This window comes from Podarcis liolepis (genome assembly GCF_965112155.1).
Source record: "Podarcis liolepis genome assembly, chromosome: 14".
Taxonomy (NCBI): Eukaryota; Metazoa; Chordata; class Lepidosauria; order Squamata; family Lacertidae; genus Podarcis; species Podarcis liolepis.
Genome location: NC_139569.1, coordinates 49,554,796 through 49,577,312, shown reverse-complemented (window position 1 = coordinate 49,577,312; position 22,517 = coordinate 49,554,796). Strand labels below are relative to the sequence as shown.

The 22,517-nt window shown below is 45.9% G+C and overlaps 1 protein-coding gene across 9 annotated transcripts in view; it reads left to right on the top strand.

Moving 5' to 3' along the window:
• Nucleotides 1-7,879, top strand: part of TLN2 (talin 2) — a 179,841-nt gene extending 171,962 nt beyond the window's left edge. For all 9 annotated transcript variants that reach the window (XM_083475490.1, XM_083475495.1, XM_083475496.1 and 6 more), the window contains exons 54-57: nt 507-569; nt 1,594-1,776; nt 3,018-3,143; nt 3,938-7,879. In XM_083475490.1, coding sequence (XP_083331616.1) covers nt 507-569; nt 1,594-1,776; nt 3,018-3,143; nt 3,938-4,066 — 501 coding nt within the window. In that variant the 3' untranslated portion in view covers nt 4,067-7,879. The remainder of the gene's footprint in view (nt 1-506; nt 570-1,593; nt 1,777-3,017; nt 3,144-3,937) is intronic.
• The last annotated feature ends 14,638 nt before the right edge of the window (nt 7,880-22,517 follow it).

The window sequence follows — 22,517 nt, the reverse complement described above, 5'->3', positions numbered from 1 at the left end:
CATCTGCCTGCCTCCCGATACAGTTCAGATGCAGCATAGCTTTCTGTCTCTCATTTCTTGCAGCTTTACACACTAATGCAGCAGCCCTTATGGTCCCTGCAGCCATGAGGCAATTGCCTTGTGGCCTCACAGTTAAGCTAAGTGCCCCAAGGTGTCTTGTAGCGCCTCGTGGTATAACTTTTAACTGCCATCAGGTGGATCTGGGGGAGCCTTTCTTGTGGCGAAAAGCACCAAGAGCTCCTGAGCAGATTTCCAGGTGCATTTTGGTTTAACCTCCCAGTCCCACCTGAGGGCAAGTTCAGCTGCAGCCCATAATGCTGCCCAGCCGTTTGTCAAAGGCAGCTGCTGCTCCTGTCCCCTGTCCCATTTCCCCCAGATGTTGATGCAAGGCCCAAAGCCGTCTAGATGTTTTATGAAACATTGCTTTCATGCGATCAAGCCCACCACATAAGTCATTAATAATTAATTATCCCTGCTAACTAATTTTGTCTGAACTGTGTTTCTAGGTTGGAGCCATCCCTGCCAATGCGGCTGATGATGGACAGTGGTCTCAGGGACTTATTTCCGCCGTGAGTTAGTCCAGATTTTTCTCTTTCCACCTTTTCAAAGGTAGCCACCACCTGCTCTCTGCTGGCCTGATCAGATCCGCCCAACCCCCTCTTGCTCTGCAGTTGGGACAGAAGCACTGCGGGCCCTCATATTTTGCAGGCTCAGGCCCTCATGTTTCCTGCTGAAGCAGAGGGTAGGGGACTGGATGCAGCCTCCCTGGGACTCCCTCATGGGCCATGGCCCTTGCTACCCCTGCTTTGGGGGCCCTTGAGCACTTTTTTATTTTCATAGAGTCATCTAGTCCAACTCCCTGCAATGCAAGAATCTCAGCATATGGTTCCCCATCCAATTCGAAACCATACCGGGCCCTGCTTAGCTTTTCTGGTGTGCTACCTGTTATTTATTGTATAAACATCTCACCTTTTCCAGAAAGGAGCTCAAGGTGGTGTACATGGTTCTCCACACCCTGTTCCATCCTCACAGCAGCCCACTGAGAGCAGCCCACTAGGCTGGGGCCTGGGCTGAGGGGCAGTTGTGGCAAAGTGGGGATTTGAAATGGTCCACCCCCTTACCGACTACACCCCACTGGCTCTCTTAAATTGTAATAATGCTTCTTGCTTCTGTGGATGGAGATAAGGGTGGGTGGGTGGGTGTGAAACCTTTGTAAACTGCCTGGACTTGTTTTTACAATCAAGCGGGATATAAATTTTAGGGGGGGGGGTTGAAATATGAAATAGAAACCTCTGGATTTTGTTTGACTGGGGTGCAGCATACTGTATAAAGGCAGCGAGAGAGAGACACTTTTTGCCTCTCTCCCCTGCCCACCCTTCTCTGTAGACCTTGAGGTCCTGGGATCAGACAGGGTCTCACTGGGAGGTCAAGGGAAGCAGAAGACCAGAAGATGGATTTTGCTGCTGGACATGATTCCAGCACAGATCCTGGCATTTTAGATTTTCTTTCATCTGACCCCGCCTGATCCTAGTGTACCATTGGCCTGACCCAGCAATAAAGCCAGGCCTGATATTCTGTTCTTGCCTTTTCCAGGCCCGAATGGTGGCAGCTGCTACCAGCAACCTATGTGAAGCGGCCAATGCTTCAGTCCAAGGCCACGCCAGCGAGGAGAAACTGATCTCCTCTGCCAAGCAAGTGGCAGCGTCCACAGCACAGTTGCTGGTGGCTTGTAAAGTGAAAGCAGATCAGGACTCGGAGGCCATGAGGAGGCTGCAGGTAAGGAAGGTTGCGTGGCTCAAATCTCTCACCTTTTGCGAAAGCTGCTTAGCTTGATGCAGGAGGTCAGGTCTGGCATCCTCACCATGCCTTGCATTGATTCAGCACAACAGCCTTGCAATGTAGGCCAGTATTGTTACCTCCATCTTGCAGGGTTGGGGAGCCTAGGGCCTGGTTTAGCCTACCACACCTACCTGCCCCTTCTTGACCTCACACATGGGGGAGGTAGAGATACAACTTAGATAGGTAAGCCTGCAGAAGGCAGGATTGAACTCCCTGTCCATCAGCTGATCCATGGGGAGTTTGGTCCTGCTTGGTCACTATCTTCCCCCAAATTTAGATGGGTTGGGGAGACCGCTGCCCCTAACAAATCACCTCACATCATTTTGACATCAGATGATTGGTAGGTAGGTGGTCCTGCCCACTTGTGGAAGTAGATAGGACCACCCACCTGTCAATCATCTGATTTCATAATGATGGCACTCAAAAGTTGAGCTGAGATAAAGATCTAACCCACAGGGCCAAAAAGGTTCCCACCGATTGCCTAAGGCCAACCAGCAAGTTCATGGCTGGAGTGATGCCTGAATAAGGGAGCTACCACCTCACTCTTGAGTTGCACTACATTATGTCCTCTAATGGTAGTTCCAAATGCTCCTCTAAAGCTTGCTATAAGTGGCAATGGCCTCGCTGCAAAAGTTCATTAAATGAACTGGATGCTTTGTGGCATTAATGGTCAGCAGGCTCAAGGGCAATGTCCTGGTGGGATCAAGATAGAGACTATTTTTCATGTGGAACTCCAGTGGGTTTATTTGCTATTCCTTTCTGGGCTCAGTTTTCAGTCCTCATTCTTATCCGTAAAGGCAGAAATGGCTTAGGATCTGGTTACCAACTTTCATCTAGTGCCCCTGCCTAGTTTTAGAGTTGAAAGGGTGCAGAGATAAGGCTCCAAAGATGACCTGAAGAGACGGTGCAGGAGCATGAGACCCTTCAGGACCAGCCCCCGCCCCAAAAGCTTAGAGCCGCCTTTCCCAAGCTGGTGTCTTTCAGGTATTGCTGCACTTTCATCTGCCCCAGCCAGCAGGGATGGTGGGAATCCAAAAACATCTGAAGCATGTCAGGTGGGAGAAGGTTGACTTACACCAGGTGTGCGGGACCTTTGGCCCTCCAGATGTTGCTGAAATGCAACTGTCATCATCCCTGGCCATTGATACTGCTAACTTCTTTATCTTCTCCTTCTGTAGGCTGCAGGGAATGCTGTCAAACGTGCATCAGATAATCTGGTCAGGGCAGCCCAGAAGGCGGCGTTTGGTAAGGCTGACGATGACGATGTTGTGGTGAAAACAAAGTTTGTGGGAGGCATTGCACAGGTCAGTAATAATCTTTCACCTGTCCGTCATTTTCACCTTTTCTCTCCTGTTGAGACTGTGTTGAGAAGAGTCCATATAATACAGTAGGTTATGTGACGGCAAAAGTAGATAACCTAAGGATCAGGGGCTGAATGTGTCCCACTGGGCCTGGTCACTGCCTGGGTGGAGAGGACCGCCTGCCTGCCTGCCACCTTGGGTTCTATGAAAAACGAGACTCTGAATGGCATTGGAAGTAAATGAGACTCTGCATGACATTCTGAAATCTGTTGGGTTTCAGTCCCCTGCATGTGCAGAGCGATTGCAATCAGCTTAAACGTATAGTATGATCACATCTAACACACATATAACTTGTGCAAGTCCAACCTTGCACAATTGAAGGCCATCCAATTGAAATTGCAGGAATTAAATGCCTGCAAGGTTTTCCTGGTGTGAAAGGAGCTTTAAGTTCTCTGCCTTGCTTACCATGCAAGGCCCTCTCAGCACACCAGCTCTGGAAGCCTGGGGGTGGTTGTGTGAGCTCTTGGGGGATCTCAGATGGCCCCATGAGATCTCATGAGAGCATCCCAGACCTGGTGTGCTGTGTGGGGCCTTGCCCAGTAAGCAAAGCAAAGAGCGCAAGAGGTCTTTTTGCACCACATTTTCCAGCTTTGGAGTCCATTGCTTTGATGTACACATGTTTTCAGGTATATGTGGAACCCTTGGAACTGAACCCCTGGGTAAGATCTGATCGTACTGTATTTTATTTATGTCATCATTTATTTCTGTGGCACCATCACTGTCCTTTATTCTTCTAGATCATCGCAGCGCAGGAGGAGATGCTGAAGAAGGAGCGGGAGCTGGAAGAGGCGAGGAAAAAGCTAGCCCAGATTCGTCAGCAGCAATACAAATTTCTCCCTACTGAACTGCGGGAAGATGAAGGCTAACTTTTCCCTGGTGGTTTTGCTTGAAAGAAACCTGAACTGAAGGGGTAGAAGATGAAGAAACTACCAGGCACTTCCTGAAATAGGTTTTGGGGCAGGAGAGAAGCAGAGGGGGGGCTGTTGTTTCTCGACTCTTCAGCTACGGTGCGCTGGTCAACCTACTGATGGTACAGTGTTATGGTCTCCCCCCCACCCTGCCCTTATTTGCTGTATCTCAGGAGAGAGAGCCTCACTTTTTTACACAAGGGGTTATAAAGTCAGTATTATATCATAATCAGAAGTTTTGATCTATTTATTATTCTCTTTGACTAGCGTTAAGGACTTTGGTATTATAATATGTAGGAAGACGGTGTTTAGAAGTCCATGATTCAAATAAGCTATCCAAATGAAACTGCTGGTGGGTTTTCTTCTTTTTCTTCTTCCTCTTTCTTTCTTTCTTTTTCTTGTGCCCTCTTTCCTTCCAAGACTGAGGCAGCAGCCATGTCCCAGAGAAACCAGACATTTGAATGTGTTGGCTTCATGGAGGGAAAGTATTTGTCCTCTCCAGTGTCATATAGGGCTGGTTCACTCTAAATGTCGGGGGAACTTTCTCGGTAACTGTTTGCACTAGAAGTATCAATACTGGCACATTGCCACGCATCACCCCATTCTTTGTACAGTGGTTTTTTTCCTTTGGGGGGGGTGGATTCAGGTTTCTAGCCCACAAGGAATTAGAATAGTTATCCTTTTGGGGGGAATAAAGTAACCCAAGAAAGACAAACCGGCGTGCATTTTTTAAAAAGTGCAGAGTAGCAGGTTCATGAAGGAAAATGCCTTTTTGTTTAAGTATACCTCTTGCTTAAATCAGCCTTTGCTAACCTGTGGCCCTCTGTATGTTTGAGACTACAATTCCCATCAGCCCTGGCCAGTACCAGCCTGTTAATACAAAACACATCTCAATCTTAAACTCAACAGCTTTTTCTCTCTCATTTTAGTGAAGAACTGGCTTATATTATGAATTTGTGCTTGAGCATCGCTAGATGTGATCCATGAGGTGTAATATCAGAGAGGATGCTACCTAGCAGACCACTGCCCCACATTGCCCCCAAGCAGCCATATAGGTTTTCTGGGGTTTGTGCTACCACCTGAGTTCAAAAAGGGGGAGTCCATGAGGACCAGTGGCATGTACTTCCATTTATCCTTTTTCTGTGGAATCTCTCCTACCCACTGCCCCCTCCCCCATACTTTTACAAATGTTACATTTTGCAGGGGAAACCAAAAGCTGCTTTTATCAACTGTGAAGAAAAATATCTGGAAATTTAACGGCTGGCCAGTAAAACAGTATTTTTCTGGGAGATGATCGTTGTGTTGCTATCCAAGGAACAGCATTCTAGAAAAAATAAACTTAAGAAAATGCTGTTTCAAAGGTATTGCAATGCTCTTCACCCGATGCGGCATAAATCCTCAGACAAGATACCATTACAATGTTACGTTTCTCATACAAATAGAGTTTGCCACATAACTGAAAATGGGGAAACTAAACTGGAGGTTGTGAATCATCATAATTATCTATCATGCTCAGACTGTGGCAGAAGTTTTCAGAACAAGCCTCCCAGTCTACTAGCTGGAAAAGAATTTCCTTCCCAAGCCCTCCTGAATGCCATGAAATTAGCTCACCTGCTCCACATTGCACCAACCAGGCTTCCTGGCTTAGTTACACTTTTTGCAGAAATAATGCTCTCCGAACGCAGTTGAAATCTAGTGCAAGCGTTGGGTGCCAGGTGTGATATGCAAAGCTCCAGCGGAAGCCTTGCCTGCCTGTGGTGGGATGCAGGCTGGGCCTGAAGACATGGGGGTTGTGTTGCTTGGTTCACAGAAAGCTCTGGAAGAAATGGCAGAGCTGCCTGTGGGCAGGATTATTTCAGACAGCAGGTGGGAAGTTGTGAGTAGCTGTCAGCCCCATGAAGACTGTCGCTGAATGGGGGCTCTTCTTCCCCACCCTAAAAAAAATGGCTTTCCAAATCCAGAGAAGTGAGTGGTGGTTTTATTTTTATTTTCCCCTTAATATAGACTGTTCCTCCAAATGCAGCCTGATGAGCTACAGCCCATCAGAGCATCTTTATCATCTTATCACTCTCTTGGAAATGGGTGCATCATGTTTCATTTATTGTTCCCCAAGGGCTGGCCAAATGACTGTGGGACAGGCAGGAAATTGATTTGTTGGTGGTGGAATGCAAAAGAGGGACCTTCCAAATCCACAGTCTACTTCAGGCCTTGACAGGATTCTAGTTGCCAACAACTTGCTGTAAGGCTAGGCTATAATTTATGGTACAATTTTAGCCTCTCCTTAGGAAATGTCATTGTGCCAGCAGTGTTGCTTTTTTTAAAAGACTTTGCCGTGTCTCTGATGCTGAAGCATTCTAAGGTCTGTCAGACTGCAGAATCCTTGGCAAATATAGAAAACTTTAGCAAAGTTTGGGGTACTGGCAGATTTGGACCCCTCTTTGAGGGAGGTCTCTCTGTCAGTCTCTGAAGGCTTTGTACAGGGCAATGTATTTTAAAACGTTATTGAAAGTCTGCAACATATTGAGTGCATTTCATAATTCGTTCTGTGAGATTAATTCCTTTCTATAATTTATTCCATTTCTCCAAATCATGGAGGAGGGTCCAAGAACTCTGTGGAACATCATTGTTACACTCCCAGCCACTGAGAAGCATATTCAGCTGCCCTCACCTCCTCTGCAGCTTCTGATGTTTCAGCAAACATGGTCCATACGCTCCCAAGAATATTTTCTCAGGGCTGGAAACTTGCTTTTCTTAACAATTGAGAGTTGAGGCTCTCAGAATGCTGTTCATTTGCCCCTGCGTGTTTAAAATTTGAGGTGCAACCACTCAAAATGCAATGTTTGGAGTGGGGGGAGTTGTTTTGACTTCAGCTTGCAGAAAGCATGTTTATGAAAGTGAGCAGAACCAGCACAAGGCATTTGTGGCCTGTGGGAAGAAAACACCCATTGCCCTCCATGCAGGCAGGGCAAGGAATCAGGTAGGTCGCCTGCACAAGCCCCACTGAAATGAAGGGGAGACTTCAGAAAGGCTTGCACAGGAGGAGAGCATCTGTGTTGCTGTGCACAGAGGACCCTTTTGGGTCTCTGCCTCCAGCCCCCAAATGCCTTGGACCAAGCATAAAGCAAAGAGGTGACCTTGACATCAAGAGTTTTAACATCCTTGGATTTTATCACCTGTAGCGGTAACAAGAAAGCGAAGCAGACTTGGAAAATGTTCCACAAAAGAAGGGTGGTCCCATTTTCACCCCATCACCTGATCTCCTAGCATGGCTCTTCTTGGGCAGTTAAATCCCCCCCCCCGTGCTCTAAGAATCTCTAAAGAGAATTGTGATGTGGCAAACGCCTGTTTAGCAACTGAGCATCTTTCCATGAGGAACCGCCGTTGCCTTTAACGTCTTCCCAAGTCCTCCACTGCCTCCAGTAAATGACCCAAATCCAAGCCTCCCCCCTGCTCCCTTTGGAAGAGTGTTAAATTTCTCATTTGCAAACAATTGTGATTCAGGACTTGCTTGTCAGCCTAGTTTCTGTTCTTCAACAAAACCACTATTGACATTGCCAAACTCTGAATGTTGGTGTGAGCACCGAAGAACTTCTGAATGATTCAGACACTTGTGTGGTGACAGAGACGATGTGCTCCTGTTTGCAAGGTCGCCTGCGCAAGGAAAAGCACGAGAGGAGCACACACTCCGTCTTGATGTTACACTGTATGTACACTATTTATCTGGCCCACAAAACTGTTTTGTATTTACCATAAATAAAACTTTTGATGGCACAGGCTCTCTTTTTTTTTTAGACATACATCTGTACTCTCACCAGCTGCTGCCTGGCAAGTCTGTCCCAAGCCTGGGAAAGAAAGATATCTTAGTCAACTAGCACTGGGCTCTTCCAGGCAACCTCTTCATTGAGACTTCATGCTGATCTGTGTGCATGGAGGTTGTTTATTTTTAAAAAATGTATACAGGTGTCTGGCATTTTAGGCACATCCAGTTGACGTGCAACCATAAACACGGGTCCTTTTGGATGCAGAAGAGGGAGGGGGGCCTATGCCTGCTTCACAGACACACACTTTGACATGGAGCGCAACCCCTGCAGAAATAGGGGGTTGCCTGTATACCACAATGCTATCTTTAAAATTATAAAGCTACAATAAACACCGTGTAAAACGTTTAAAACAAGACATCAATTAACCAATTGGAAGGTATTCTTAAATGCCTGAATAGGCAGGTTTTCAGCCCATGATTAAATGAAGTATCAAGTGGTAATTGTCCCATGGTTTCCAGTGCATTTCCCTGCCTCATTCCTTACTCATTCCACAAGTCCAGGGCCTGGCCCTGCCATCAGAATCGAGGCAAGAGAGTGCTTGGAGAGAGCTGTGCCCACCTGGGCTGCTCTCAGCCATGTGTCTCAGGGCTGCTTTCATAGCTGAGCAACTCTGCTTTGAATTCTTGCCCTATGCTGTGTAATTTGAATGATCTTGTAAGCCTTAAACAGTATTGCACACACCTCAGTCTCTGAGCAGCAAGAGACTCCAGGGACGTTTGTACATACCCAGGGTTCAGTTTCCTTGGAATGAAGGCCAATGCAGACTGTGGTGTCCTTAGAATACATGGTTTTATTTACACATGTATACATCTTGAGCATAGCATGGAAGGGTTACAGCAGTAACCCCAACAGATCTTGCCTCACCACAGCTTGCGGGGGGGGGGGGGTGTTCCCACACAAGCAAGATGAGCCTCTGTGTCTCCAAGGTGACAGGGCATCCAGCCAGGTGAGATGAGGAAATGCCTGTTGTCCCTTGGGCAACTGGACTAGTTCTTTGGATATATAAATGGAAGTACTTAACTGGCCAGCTCAGGCCATTATTTTACAAAGAAACTAACCTGACCAGTTCAACAGGTTTTCTCTTGTAGTTTCTAAGCTCATATACACAGAATCATGGGTTTAGAATGCACCTACAAGTATCATCCAGACTGATTCCCGCCCCCCGCAATTTATGTTTTGAATACACAAGAGTACTGTGCTAAGTATGGTTAGATGCTTGAGCAGGGAAGCTTGGACATCCCATCACAGAAATGTCCAGTGGCACTATTCAGTTTTTTGGTGCAGTTACTGAAGACAGATTCCATCCCTTTTTATTTTTTAATAACAGTATTACAAAATTAAGTGGCAGGAAATGGTCTACAATAATATGGTTTTGGATTCTCATCTGTAAAGGAAAGCCAAAGCAAACTATGGTTGGGACTACAAGCTACTCATTAGCTTACTTGGAGTCTATAATGAAACATGCGGGTTTTGTTTCTACAAAATTTGGCAGCAAAATGTTAACATCTGCAGAAAATAGGGCAGAGGCACATAGGGCTCAAAAAATCAGCTGAGGCCAAACACACTGGGAATCTGGTAAGTGCTGTTTATTTCAGGACCATATGGGCTTTAGAGGCAAATCCAGAAATCTTAGATGTGAGACAGAGTTCAACTCTAGAACCTTTCTGCAAACTTAGACCTGGAAAGGGGGGGGGGGAATCTCCCTTTCCTCCTATATCCCAATATTTATCTTCTCACATACAGTACATGCTCAAACCATCCCACTTACCAGGGGTGGGCCAAACAGAGGAACACAGGGAAGCTTCCTTATACTGAATTGGTCTGTCCAGGTCAATATTGTTCAAACTAGCTTGCAGCAGCTCTCCAGGATTTGCAACCTGGGTCTCTCCCAGCCCTACCTGGAGATGCTCCTGGAATCTTCTGCATGCCAAGCCAGTGTTCTCCAGCATGTGGTGCTCAGAGGTGCACTACCACTGATAATGGAGCTTAACAGGTAATATAGCCATTGTCACCACTAGTGGCCTTCATGAATTTCTCTCACCCCTTCTTATAGCCGCCCAGGTTGGTGACCATCATCATACCATGTGGTACCAAATTCCACAGTTTGTTTATGTGTTGTGAGAAGAGGTGTCTCCTTTGCTCATTCTACAAAGGGACACTGTTTGATAATTCTCTTGCACAGCCTGTCTCTGATCTTATGCACCATGCAAAGTGGATAGGTGATCTATTTGTTTTTTAAAGCCACCTTGCCTGACAAAACCGGATTAAATGGAATCTGAGGGAATCTGAGAGGAGGCAGATTCCACACATAGATTGTTCAGAACCCGAACGGCTGAGCAGTTCAATAAAAACAATTCATTACCAGCTGGTCCCTCAAAGGATGCAGGAATTCAGAACATGTTTGGTATTCCTTTTGGCTCACTGAGGGGTGACATTCCTTAAATGCATGTTGGCATCTGCTGCCCTCCAGGTTTTCGTTCTTCGAAAGAAGCTTTTTGTCTCTGACACATGCTCCTACTTTGTGGGTCTACTTGCCCATATTCCCCCTCTTTAAAGAAAGTGTGAGAGTACAGCGAGGGCTGCTGCTGTGTTTGTGTCCTGCTGGTGGCATCTGGGTGGCCACTGTGGAGAATATACTTCGATGGGGATTTATTTATTTTATTTTTTTAAATGATATTTATTAAAGTTTCAGAAAAGATTACAGAAGTAAGAAAAAAAAGAAAGGAAAAAAGAGAATACAAAATACAGAAAAATAAAAACACTTAAAAACAAATCAATCTTTCCATGTCTTGTCTTTCATTTACTTGTTTCCCTGACCTCCTCACACCTCCCTTTTTTGTATTCCAGTTCAGTTAGTTAATTCAGCAAATCCTTTCCCTCTTTGTTTTTATCTTAATCCTTTATCTTAATATATTATAACTTTAGATTCTCACCTATTAACAATCCATTTTTACATACTCCTTTGTAACATTGCTGCTAAAACCACTTAACTTCATTCCGACATCAATCTAACATTCATTAATTTTGCAGTATTTCTGTAAATAGTCTTTAAATTTCTTCCAGTCTTCTTCCACCGACTCTTCTCCCTGGTCTCGGATTCTGCCAGTCATTTCCGCCAGTTCCATATAGTCCATCACCTTCATCTGCCATTCTTCCAGGGTGGGTAGATCTTATGTCTTCCAATACTTTGCAATAAGTATTCTTGCTGCTGTTGTGGCATAGGGGATTTAGACTGATCCAATAGCCAGGCTCTGCTGACATTCAAGGCTGCATACCACGGGGTGTTGTTAAGGATTGGAACAGGAACAAAAGGACTTGATTGTTTGTTTATTTATTTAGAGTAGGCTTCTGTGGCAGCAGGGCACTGCCTCTTCTGTTTCTGCCACCTGAGGCAGCTTCTTCAGGCTGCCTCATGGGCTAGGAAATGAGCCAGCAAAATGGCTGCCCAGCTGAAGCTGAGGAAAGGGGTCAATGCCAGAGCACTGCTGGCTCCTTCACTGGTATTTGGCAGCTTGCCATCCACTCTGCTAGCTTGCTAAATTTCAGGGGTTAGGAGCCTCAGGGCCATGTGTTAGATGTGGCCCTGCAGGCCTCTCCCTCCAGTCACCAGGACTCCCTTCCCTGGCCTTGCTCTTTGTTTTCCTTAAGTGCTTCTACCTGCAGCAATGCACCCAAGAACTCTGCTGGTGCCTTTTGCTTGCCGGGATAAAGCGATGAATGTGGGCGCATAGAAACCTCTGGCTTTAGCAAGACTGGAAGACAGTGTCTCATACAAAGTTAAGGACACCACCTCCTTTGCTCCCTCCCCTTTTAGCACACAGCCCCCATAAGTTGTCCCCTACAGAATCCAAGGAACTATGGCCCTATGCAGTGCTTTGGGGGGGGGGTGCTCAAGAGTACTCGGTACTGACACCTTTATCCCAAAATGTTAAAAGTGTGGTGCTTACTGTAACAACTTCATGGTGTATACCAGCACCATTTTTCTTTTCTTTGGCCCAATGAGAGGAATAGGGGTGTCCTAAAAACTTTCAGGACCCAGGACTCTTTGAGGGGAAGCTATGACTGTTAAGTGGTATCATAGTGGTTTAATTGTATAACCAATGGCATTTGAAGGACTGGTGTCTAAATGGCAATTTCATTGCAGAATCTATGGATCAGGGTTAGCAGTTCATGCTCATCAAGTAGTCACTTCACTGGCATGAGGAATATAACTCCACATGTTTATCTGGCATGGGCTTCTTTCTTTTTTGGTAATCACAGCGGGCTACAATTGCTGCCCTAGAAGAACTGTTGGTGGCTTTGAACTGGATGCTCTAAATGCCAAGAGCCAATACTGGACAAAGCTACCCAGAACTGGGCTGACGTCCATCTAGCATCCACTTTCAGCATCAAAGAGGTTGGGTGGGTGCTTTGCTTTATATACTTGGGAAAGAGACACCAGAGTACAAAATACAATGTGTGGCACTTTCACTTTTAGAACACATGGAAAGAGGAGCCAGAAAAGGGCTGGGCTCTCGGATCTGGGTTCTTGGGTCTTCTAAACTGAGTCCATCTTGGCCAGCATCCACCTTTCTCTCCTGGCCAGACAGGTGCCTCTAGGAAGGCAACATGCAGAGCTTGAACGGAACAATAGTCACTTGCCCTTTGTTTCTTGTACCAGTTATCCAGAGGTATACTGCACTCACACACAGAGACTCCATTTTAGTCGTCATCGTGACTAGTAGCCATTGCTACATCTTATGATTTTTTCTTTATCTCCTTTGAAAGCTCGGATGATGAATCTTACTGCAACACTGGCAATGGGGTGGCCTCCTCCGCTGGACCTGAAGGCAGCAGCAGGTTAGCTTAGGGGGAGCACATGTGGGAAACATACCTCTGATCTCCAACAGAGGAGAATGTTCAGGGGATCAGGAAGAAAAGTTTGATGGGGGCCACTGCTGCTCCCCCAGTATCTGCTGCCCAAGGCCATTGCCTCACTCTTCCTAATGGGAGGGCCATCTACTGGAGTGCACATTAGTCTCCCCAGCTTCTTTCTTCCTTTGAAAAGAGAAAGGGATTGTTCCTTCTGTCATCTGTCTAGTGTTTCCAGGGACGGGAAAATCATCTCCCTGTGAGACCAGGCTCCTTGCAGGCCTGTGGGAATCCTGGAGCAGCTCCATATTTGGTGATTGCAGAAGACGGTTTGCCTCACAAATGCATTCCAAAACTGCAGCTGAGACAGACATTTAGGGTGTTCTGCTTTCAGACTGCCACAGGATGCCAACTGGCTTTTAAAGCAGCAGCTTCCCTTTTTTTCTGAAAAAGGAATCCAAAATGTGAGCTTTCAAAAGAACCACTTAGGTGTTGCTGTTGTTTTCATCCAACCTAGAAATTATAAATGTCTTTCTCTTCTAGCATTTTCCAACTGTCATTGCTTTTCAAAACATGATCATTAAGAGCACCAATAAATTATGCAAAACCGCAGTCATATATCTATTTCCACTAAAAAGCACAAAAACCCCTCTTTCTTTTTCTTTTTCCCTCTGACTTCCTCTGGGGCCTGGATTGTAAAATTTTCAGACCTCTCAAGTAGCTACATTCCTTACAGCCACCTCACCATATTTTATTGCTGCTTCTGGCGAAGAATTCCTTCCTAGCAAAATCTGGTGTACTGAAGTGAGAGATAGGGAACTGGCTTCTTGATTTGTGATCATGGTTGTTTCATTACAAGAGCATTTCATTTGTAGGCCACCTTTCCACGGTTCAAACCAGGTGGCTCACAACATGAAAAATATACTAAGTATAACATAAGAAAAATAACACTAAATAAAACATCAAAAATATACAACCAAATGCAACAATTTGCACATACATTGTACTAAGATCTAAACTAAAGATATAAATATAAAAAACAGCAACAACCCCCGCCAACAAAAACCCCAAAACAATTCCCCAGCTCTATGGATAGCTCCATGCATTGGTTTGTGTTCCCAGGGAAATGGAAGCGGGTGGCACTGTGGTCTAAACCACTGAGCCTCTTGGGCTTGCTGATTGGAAGCTCAGCGGTTCGAATCCCCACAATGGAGTGAGCTCCTGTTGCTCTGTCCCAGCTTCTGCCAACCTAGTAGCTGAAAAGCACACCAGTGCAAGTCAATAAATAGGTACCGCTGTGGCGGGAAGGTAAATGGTGTCTCCATGCGCTCTGGCACTTGTCACGGTGTCTCATTGCACCAGAAGCGATTTAGTCATGCTGGCCACATGACCCGGAAAGCTGTCTGTGGACAAATCCCTTGGCCTGAAAAGTGAGATGTGTGCCACAACCCCATAGTTGCCTTTGACTGGACTTAACCTTCCGGGGGTCCTTTGCTTAACCTAGTGAAATTATATTAACTCACTAGATCTGGCCAACCAGAAGTCACTTTTCAGAGGTTCAGAAGAATAAAAGCTCCTAGGATACTCCGTGGTACAAAACTCACCTCATCTCCAACATCTCAGTGGCCATAACAAAGCCCTTGTCCCTATGAGTAGTAGGCAGAAAGCTCACAAAAGACAATCTCTTCTGATGGCACATAATTCTTCTCTGTCTGTCTGCATAGTGAATGGATGATCCAACCACGTCAGTGGCAAAGATGCAGCAGAATAAAACTGCATGCACATGGAAACAAACGCACACTTTACAGGCAGCCCCCTGTTTACACTGGTGTTACCTTCTGAGGCACCACAAACGTCAGTGAAATTGTGTATAATTGAAACCCACTGAAGTTGCCTGCAAACACCCCACTCCGCCCCAGTTCCACCCTTTTAGTGATGTCTTTATGACATTTCCAGGTCACTTCTGGATTCGGCACGATGCGCGTATACACAGTCACACACATATTGTACTTCCTGTACTTGTCACACTTCCTGTACTTGTGAGGAGATTGCAGTCAAAGCAGCAAATTTTGCAGAGGGACTGCAAAGGGAATAAGCTGAAAATTCTGGCAACATTTCCAACATTTAACCAGTGGGAGATCCTTTGCAAGAAACACATAGAGTCCAACAGCATTGGAAGGGCCACAGGTATAGGAACTATACTGAGTTAAATCGTTGGCAGAGCTAGCACAGTGTTGTCTGCATTGACCGGGTTTCAGACAACTCTCCTGGAGATTCCCAGCCCTACTAGAAGATGTCATGGGGGAGACTGAGCTCAGGGCAAATGCTCCGCAGCTGAACTACAATGGCCCCTCCTCACGCTTTAAATAGTCCCTTCCTACAAATGACCACAACCCAGTGGAGAAGTTCCGCTATGAAAGCTGTATGAGAGTGCATAGTAACCATGTAATATTTGGTGTGGTTTTTTTGAAGTGTTTTTTTAAGGGACAGGGAAGAGAATTGAGGAGGAGGAGGCAGCAGCAAAGAATTAGAAACAACAGCCACAGTTCAGCCTCCCAAGAGAGGAAGAATAACCCCAGCTATGTGTGTACACAGGATGTAATTCTAAAATTAGAAGCCTGGAAGAAACTGTAAATTCAGTGCAAAAGGCACTTGGCATTCAAAGGGAGCACAATATAAGGCTGTGACTTGTGCCTTGCTCAACTGCAGATGGAGGGTTAAGACATTTAAATCTAGTTGCCATTTGTCAGGATTGGCTAACCTGTGACTCTCAAGAGGTAGCTGGACTCCAACTCCCATCAGCTCAGCCAGCATGGTCAGGGGTCAGGGATGATGGGAGTTGTAGTCCAACAACATCTAGCAGGCCACCCTTAGAATACAAGAAACTGTCCTTCACTGGATGAGATTGAGGACCAAATTCCACATGACACCAAGTATATATTTTCATCTTAAGTCGCAGTGTTTGCAAAGCACAGTAATCAAATTCAATTACAGGTTGTGGCCAAACCAAAATGCAAATAACATCAGCTGGAAGAGGGAGAATGAGGCTGATAATCAGCAAGAACAGAGCTGGGGAATTTTCAAACTTTCGTCCTCTCCTGCAATCCTGAAGGAAAACCTCAGTTTGATTTCCTTTCTGCAGCAACAGCCCCATGATGGAGGAAACTCTCTCTTCGCCCCGCAGCCTCCTCCCCACCCCACTGAAACCACCGCCCCTTCCATAAACCTCAGCTGAGGTTGCAACTCCACATGCATCTGAATACTTTGTTTGCAATGAAGCTTGGCAGGTCCGGCTCTGTTTCTTTGGCACGGGGCAGCCTAAATCTATAAAAGGCAAACTCCAGCCTTTGTTTATGTGCTAATAGATCTTTGCAGCATGCCAGGGTATATTAAAAACGAGCTCCTCATTTTTTATTTTTCCTTGATCATTCACAGGTCACTGGAAAGAACAGCCAGAGAGTCAGAGATTGAGAGAGAGGCTGTACCTAACCAGACTGCAGCACCGCCTCCGTAGAGCGGTGGAGAAACATTCAGCGGTGAAGTCAGGACTGCCCACATTCCTGAGCTTGCAAGATCACCCCAAAAGCTCAATAACGGTGGCAGAATTTAACATCCTGTGCATTTCCATTGTGTTTGTTTAAAGGGGGGTTCCTGCAGTGGTGTGGCAGGGAGTTTGACATTCACGAGATGGGTTCTGTAGCTGTACTTCTATTCACACAGGTGGGAAACCTGTAGCCCTCCAGGGGCGACTGGGTTACCTGTCTCCTCTTTGGTGCTGGTCATACTGGTTGTGAGGGCTGATGGGAGTTGAAGGTCCAACAACATCTGGAGTATCACATATGTTTCCCACCCCATCCTCCACTTAGATCCTCTCACACACTTTGGACTCCCTCGTATAGGGTTGCCATATTCTGGAAAGAAAACTTGTTCAGCCTTTTGCGGGGGGCAAAGTTGTGGGTAAAAAGAAAACAGTGTTTTTGAGCTATTTTTATGGAAAATTGGGAAAAAACGACACTGCCAACATGGGTTGCCATATGTCCGGAATTTCCCAGGCATTATCCTGATTTCCACCTGTTCGCTGCTGCCGACTGCAGCATTCCAGATATGACCTGGAAATTCCTGCTGTATGGCAACCCTGCCCTCATGAGCCTTGCCCCCTCAGGTATATCACCTTATCCATTCTACCAGCAGCCTACAGTATATGTTTCTCCTCCCTCACATGTATGAAGTGAGCGTCTGAAGTGGGCTTTTGTGGGGGTCAAGTTAGATACCACAGAACAGCCAGATCTCTCCATGTGACCACTTCTTTCTAATGTTAGAAGGGGCTGTAGCTTCATACTCCTGAAGCTTTCTTACTAGGCCACAGACAATTCTCTCTTCAGATAGTAGAAAGAAGCCAGGCCAAGGCTAGGAGGCTAAAGCCTCAAGTGACAAGGCTGGATGGAGGTTGCAATGAGAGACATTTCAGCTCTGCACCCTTGACCGAAGTAGAAGCAGGAGGTGCCCACTTCACAGGCCTGAGGAGCAGAAGAGACTGGGCTGGTCCACCATGGCTCTCAGAGTGTTGGGGGCCTCCAGACAGCAGTGGCAGCAATGATCCCTGAGGCAATGTCAAGGCCCACACCTCCACTGAGGCAGCCACATTGCCTCTCACTGCCAAAAACCAAGGGCCCATTGAGGCAGCCGCCTTGTGTCTGGGATGTTGGCCACCACTGAAAGCAGCAGATTTGTGGGGAGGGAGATGGAGCTGGCCCACAGAGAACAAACCACTGGGAAGTTCTCCTGTGTAATTGTCATTGAAAGAAATGGCCAGCAGAGTAGAGGGTGAATAGAAGGACACAGTGCCATGGAGCAGAGAAGGGGACAGCTTTCCTGGGAAATGGTCTATTGAAGTGGACATGATTGGTGGGGAGTATAGAGGAGAAATTTGATCAGTTCACATCTGAAGCTGAACTTACCTGATTTACAGTTTCCAAAATAATGTGCAAACCAAAATGCTGCCACCCACAGAGGTTTGTGCTTCTCTCAATTTTTCAGTGCAGTTATCCAGACAAGTGTTTACAAAAATGCAGATCCTAGGGCAAAGTATGCATAGCAATGCATAGTGCAAATAACATACAAAATGCACTATATTGGGGGGAATTGCTTTGCCAAGATGTGTAAATTAGGCAAAACTGCATCCAAAGGAGAAATTTGCACTAAAATGCTGACGAATTTCCAAGAGGACATCTTCTTTCTAAAACAAACTGATGTGGAAATGTGGAGAACTGAGCTTACGTTTGGAAAAAATTGAGAGAAACTGAACTTGTCAAATGTGCCCCACTCTCCTTGGGAGCCCTCACACTTAGTGTTCCACCTGCCCCAGATTGTGCTCTCTTTCTGCCTCCAGCCAACCTGTGTCAGATGCTCCCCACCAAACCGTTCATCCCCACGTCTTGGCTCCATCTTGATCTGGGGAGGTGCACCCTGGAAGGTTGTCCCTGGAATTCTCACAACAGCTGAAAAGCCAGGAAAGGGCAGGGGTGTCCCAACCCTGTGCTTGTCTTGAGATGGGCACTGGTAAAACATGCCTTTGTTCGCTTATTCCAAAATCTCAACAGAGGGTCCCGATCTCTCTCTCTCTTTCTCTTTTTTCCTCTTTCTCTCTTGTTTGTTTAGTGAGGCCTGTGCTTCATCACAAGGCACTCTTTGCTTATACACGCACGTTTGCCATCTGGGCCCCTCCTTGTATTTATACAAGAGCGGTTTTGTGGTAGCCATTTTGATTTGGCTAAAGTAAACTATATACTTTGGAGCTGGCAGCAGTAGCTATGCAGTGAGCAGGAGGCTGCTGCACAGAGCTGGAGAGTCGAACGCATTGCTGGATTCTTGCCCGATCAAAAGAAGAGGTGGAGGCAGCAGAATGTGGATGCCACAGAAGGTGGCAGAGTGGGAGACAGGCAGCTGAGAAAGGGGCACTGATCTCTATGGGGCAAGCCCCACTGCAATCAGTGAGTGCCATGCAAGAATGCACAGCTTCCTAGGGCTTTTTTTCAGTTGGAACTCCCTGGAACTCAGTTCTGGCACCTCTCAGATGGGCGCCACTGCCATTCTGAGAGAACGAGGAAGGTGTTCGAGAAAAATAGCTCTGCAGCTTCTATTCATTTCAATGGGGCATCCATAGGATTATGTACCACCAGCATCTTCCAAAGTTCATTAGTGTTAGTATACGGGGACACCACTTGGATTTTCCATCTCAGCAAACGAAACCAGAAATGAAGGCTTTGTACACGGTGTGAGCAAAAGTTACTTAAGTAACACAGGCAGTGTCCAGGAAGAAAATAAATCCTGACAACACGTTATGGAGGAAAATGATAAAAAATATTATATAATCTGAGGAGAAAAGGGCAAAGAGGTATTGTCATTCTTAGTTCAGGCCTTTCACATAGCAGGATGCCATTCAAACAAACACACAAAGGAATTACTCTGCTTGGTTGCTAAGTAGCACTCCACATATCCCCCTCTTGGCTAGTTGACTTTAACGCCAACAGAAATAACTGAATGATCTCTGCTGTTGCACTTCCAACACATGGAACTGCATTTTCCCATACTTGTTCCCTGTTTCACCACTGCCTCTCCCTTCCTTTCATGTTGCCACTGCTGTTCACATCTAGATTGCAAGCACCTTGGAGCAAGGATCCCACCTTTTTTGCTTCTTTGTTTTGTTTATGGTACTCTGAAACACCAGGTATGCTACCTTGAGAAGTAGCAAAGCTCAGAGGCAGAGATGGGGCTCAGCATTCTGAAAACCCCGGAATTATTCCCTGGTTCCATTGCTCTCTGCCCTAGGAAGCAGAGTTCAGTTGTGAGCCCTGGTGAATCCTGATTTCAAACTGCACTCAAGCTGGATAGCATCTATTTCTTATTCCACCAATAAGCAAGCAGCCCCAATGGAAGCAGGTGGAGGATTCTTGCCTCATCCCACTAGAGGGCAGTGTTTGGTGCAGTAATGAGCCATGATTACTCTGATGATTTTGTAAGGATGCTTTGCATTAATACGAATATGATTTGTATTAATATGAATTAATACTCTGTTTCTGCCTGGCCTCCTGAAACTTTGGCCTCCCAGCTGTTAGTCCAACACTCTGCTACACAGCCAGGCTCTCTTCCGGTCTAGCAATACACATATCTGCTCCATTGATGACTTTCATCTTCTCAAAGCCTCTTAAATATGTATCTTTTGCAAGGTGCCCTCAGCCTATCTGTGCCCCACTGGTGAGTTGTAAAGGCAGCCTTCCCCAACCTGGTGCCCTCCGGCAGTTTTGGGACTCTCATCAGCCCCAGCATCATACAGCTGTGCTGGCTGGGAATGATGAGGTTTTTCTGAATTTTGCAGTGTGTGTTGTAGCTTTTGCCTTGGGCAACATGGCATAGCAGTCAGCCAGGATGAGCTTCTTCTAAGGCTGCCCCTTGTGAGTTTGGCAGCACTCCTGTGTTTTGGGGAGAGATGGCTGTCATTTTTAGGGCAGGTGCTAGATGGAATCCTTTCCCTTCTCCTAGAAGGAGCTGACAGCAGATGAATTATCTCTGTGCATGAGGATTAGCAGTGCAATCATATGCATGATTACTCGGAAGCAAGTCTTTCCATCTTCAATAGGGCTACTTGCATCTGGAGGCACCATGCTGTGAAAAGGCTGCTGTTTCACACCCAGTAGTTGCTGAGATACCTTTTGGATTCCTAGTAACAGATTCTAGGATGGTTTTCCCTGTAGGCCTTTAACCAAAAGGACCACTGCCCTGTTTCTTTGTACTTTGTTAATCAGCAAAAGGCAGGCAGCTGCAGAGTAAAAGCATGCAGAAGGTTTAGAGGTGAACAGAGATGTCAATAATCCACAGGGGAGGTGGTGGTAGTTTTATTGTTTTATTACATTTCTTAATTTCTTAATTTAATTAATTTCTTAATTTCTTCTTTTATAAAATTTCTCAAAAATGACTGAAGGCAACTTACAGAAAAATAAAACAAATGTACTGTAAAACATACAGGGTTTGAAACCAAACAATAAAACAATGAATCCCTGCACGGATCTACATTGGTATTTCAAACATTAATTGAATGATATTAGATATATTGTTCTAAAACATCACCTTACCTTTAACATGCAGTTTCCCTATTGCCAGTGGCTCATTGCTCTGCAGCACCCTTTGGTGCCACATTTTAATAACGCATTATTAACGTTATAAACCACAAATGCAGACCTGCCCCTGTCATATAAAACAGATGCGGCCCATAAAATCAAACTGGCAGAGTATACAATTAACCAAAAGCAAATAAAAATTAATGGAGGGAAAAGAATCCCCCCTCATCCGATCAAATGCAAGTTTTAAATTAAACTTGCACCTAAAAGGGAGAAACAGCAAGTAGTGATCACTGGTAAAAGAGCCAGAGTATTGCACACCTCTCCATAATAATGTCTGTGAAAAACTGAAGGATAAGGTTCAATATTCCCCAACTCTTATAATGATTTAACTCGCTGGATCATGTTCAGAGGCTTAAACTGGTACAAAAGCTATATAAACCCATCATCTGGCCTCCTGGGGCACGGGGTGGAGGGTTGGGGGGGATAGTTTCACAGCTCATCACAAGATGCCACTCTCGAAAGAAATACAGCTGAGCTTTTGTTTCTGAGCTCTCCACCCTGATGCTATGCTAAAAACATCAGTGTTTGCTTTGAACTCCAAGCTGCTTCTTGATTTTGGCAACTTCCGTCAGGTGGGTGTCAAATTTTCACACTCTAAATGCCATCTGGCTGAAATTTGCCTAGTCTGCCTGCTGCACTCTTCAGCTCAGCTCATATGACGAAAAGTCACTTTCATGATTCATAAAAATATAAACACCAAATTGAAATACCTTCCCAGTGTGACCACCTTCTTCCTAGATCCACTTTCAGTTAACTCCCATTGGAAACCTATTTTGGATGAAACCCTCACTCTCCGGATTCACATTTCAGAGCTCACTGGCCTGGACCAGACAATAACGTCTGACGCCAGTTGAACTTTCATGTGCCAGAAGTCCAGTCAATGGGTGCTTGAGAGAGTCCTGCTTGAATTATGCTTGCAATGACTTTGTTATAAGTTGGTAAACAGCAGTCAAATGTTCCAGGAGCATCATCTGCAGCGCTGATGGTCTGCAATTCATACATATGCCCCTTTGCAAACGGGGAGGGGGGGTTGAGGGTGCATTCAGATGCTTCCAGAAGGGTGTTTATTGTGATATCAGTGCTCCTTATTATGCATTCCATTTTTCCACAGTGTCCACATATTGTTGTTGGCAGTGTTTCCCAACCTTTTTTGGGCAAAGGCACACTTGTTTGATGAAAAAAATCTCGAGGCACACCACCATTACAGCCCCGTGACGTCAGCGCGTAGCGTCACGCCGGGAGGGACGCACGAAAGTGCAAGTTTCAATTTTTTTCCCTCCCCCTTGCCGGGGAACCTCCAAGCTTTGGGGGTGGGGGGGAGGAGGCAGCAAAGCGAGGGACTGAGGGACTCCTCCAACGACAAGGGTTGGGGAAGAAGAGAAAGGGCTATTCCGCTCCAGTCACGGGAGGGGAATATGTACTGGCCCAACTGGTGTGCGGTCTTCGGAAAGCGGGGTGCGGGAAGGAAGCCTAGGAAGTCCCAGTGAATTAAATTCAACATATTTCCAAGTACGCAGGATTACACTTGTGCTGTAATTTTTTAAACAGCTGCTGCTTATG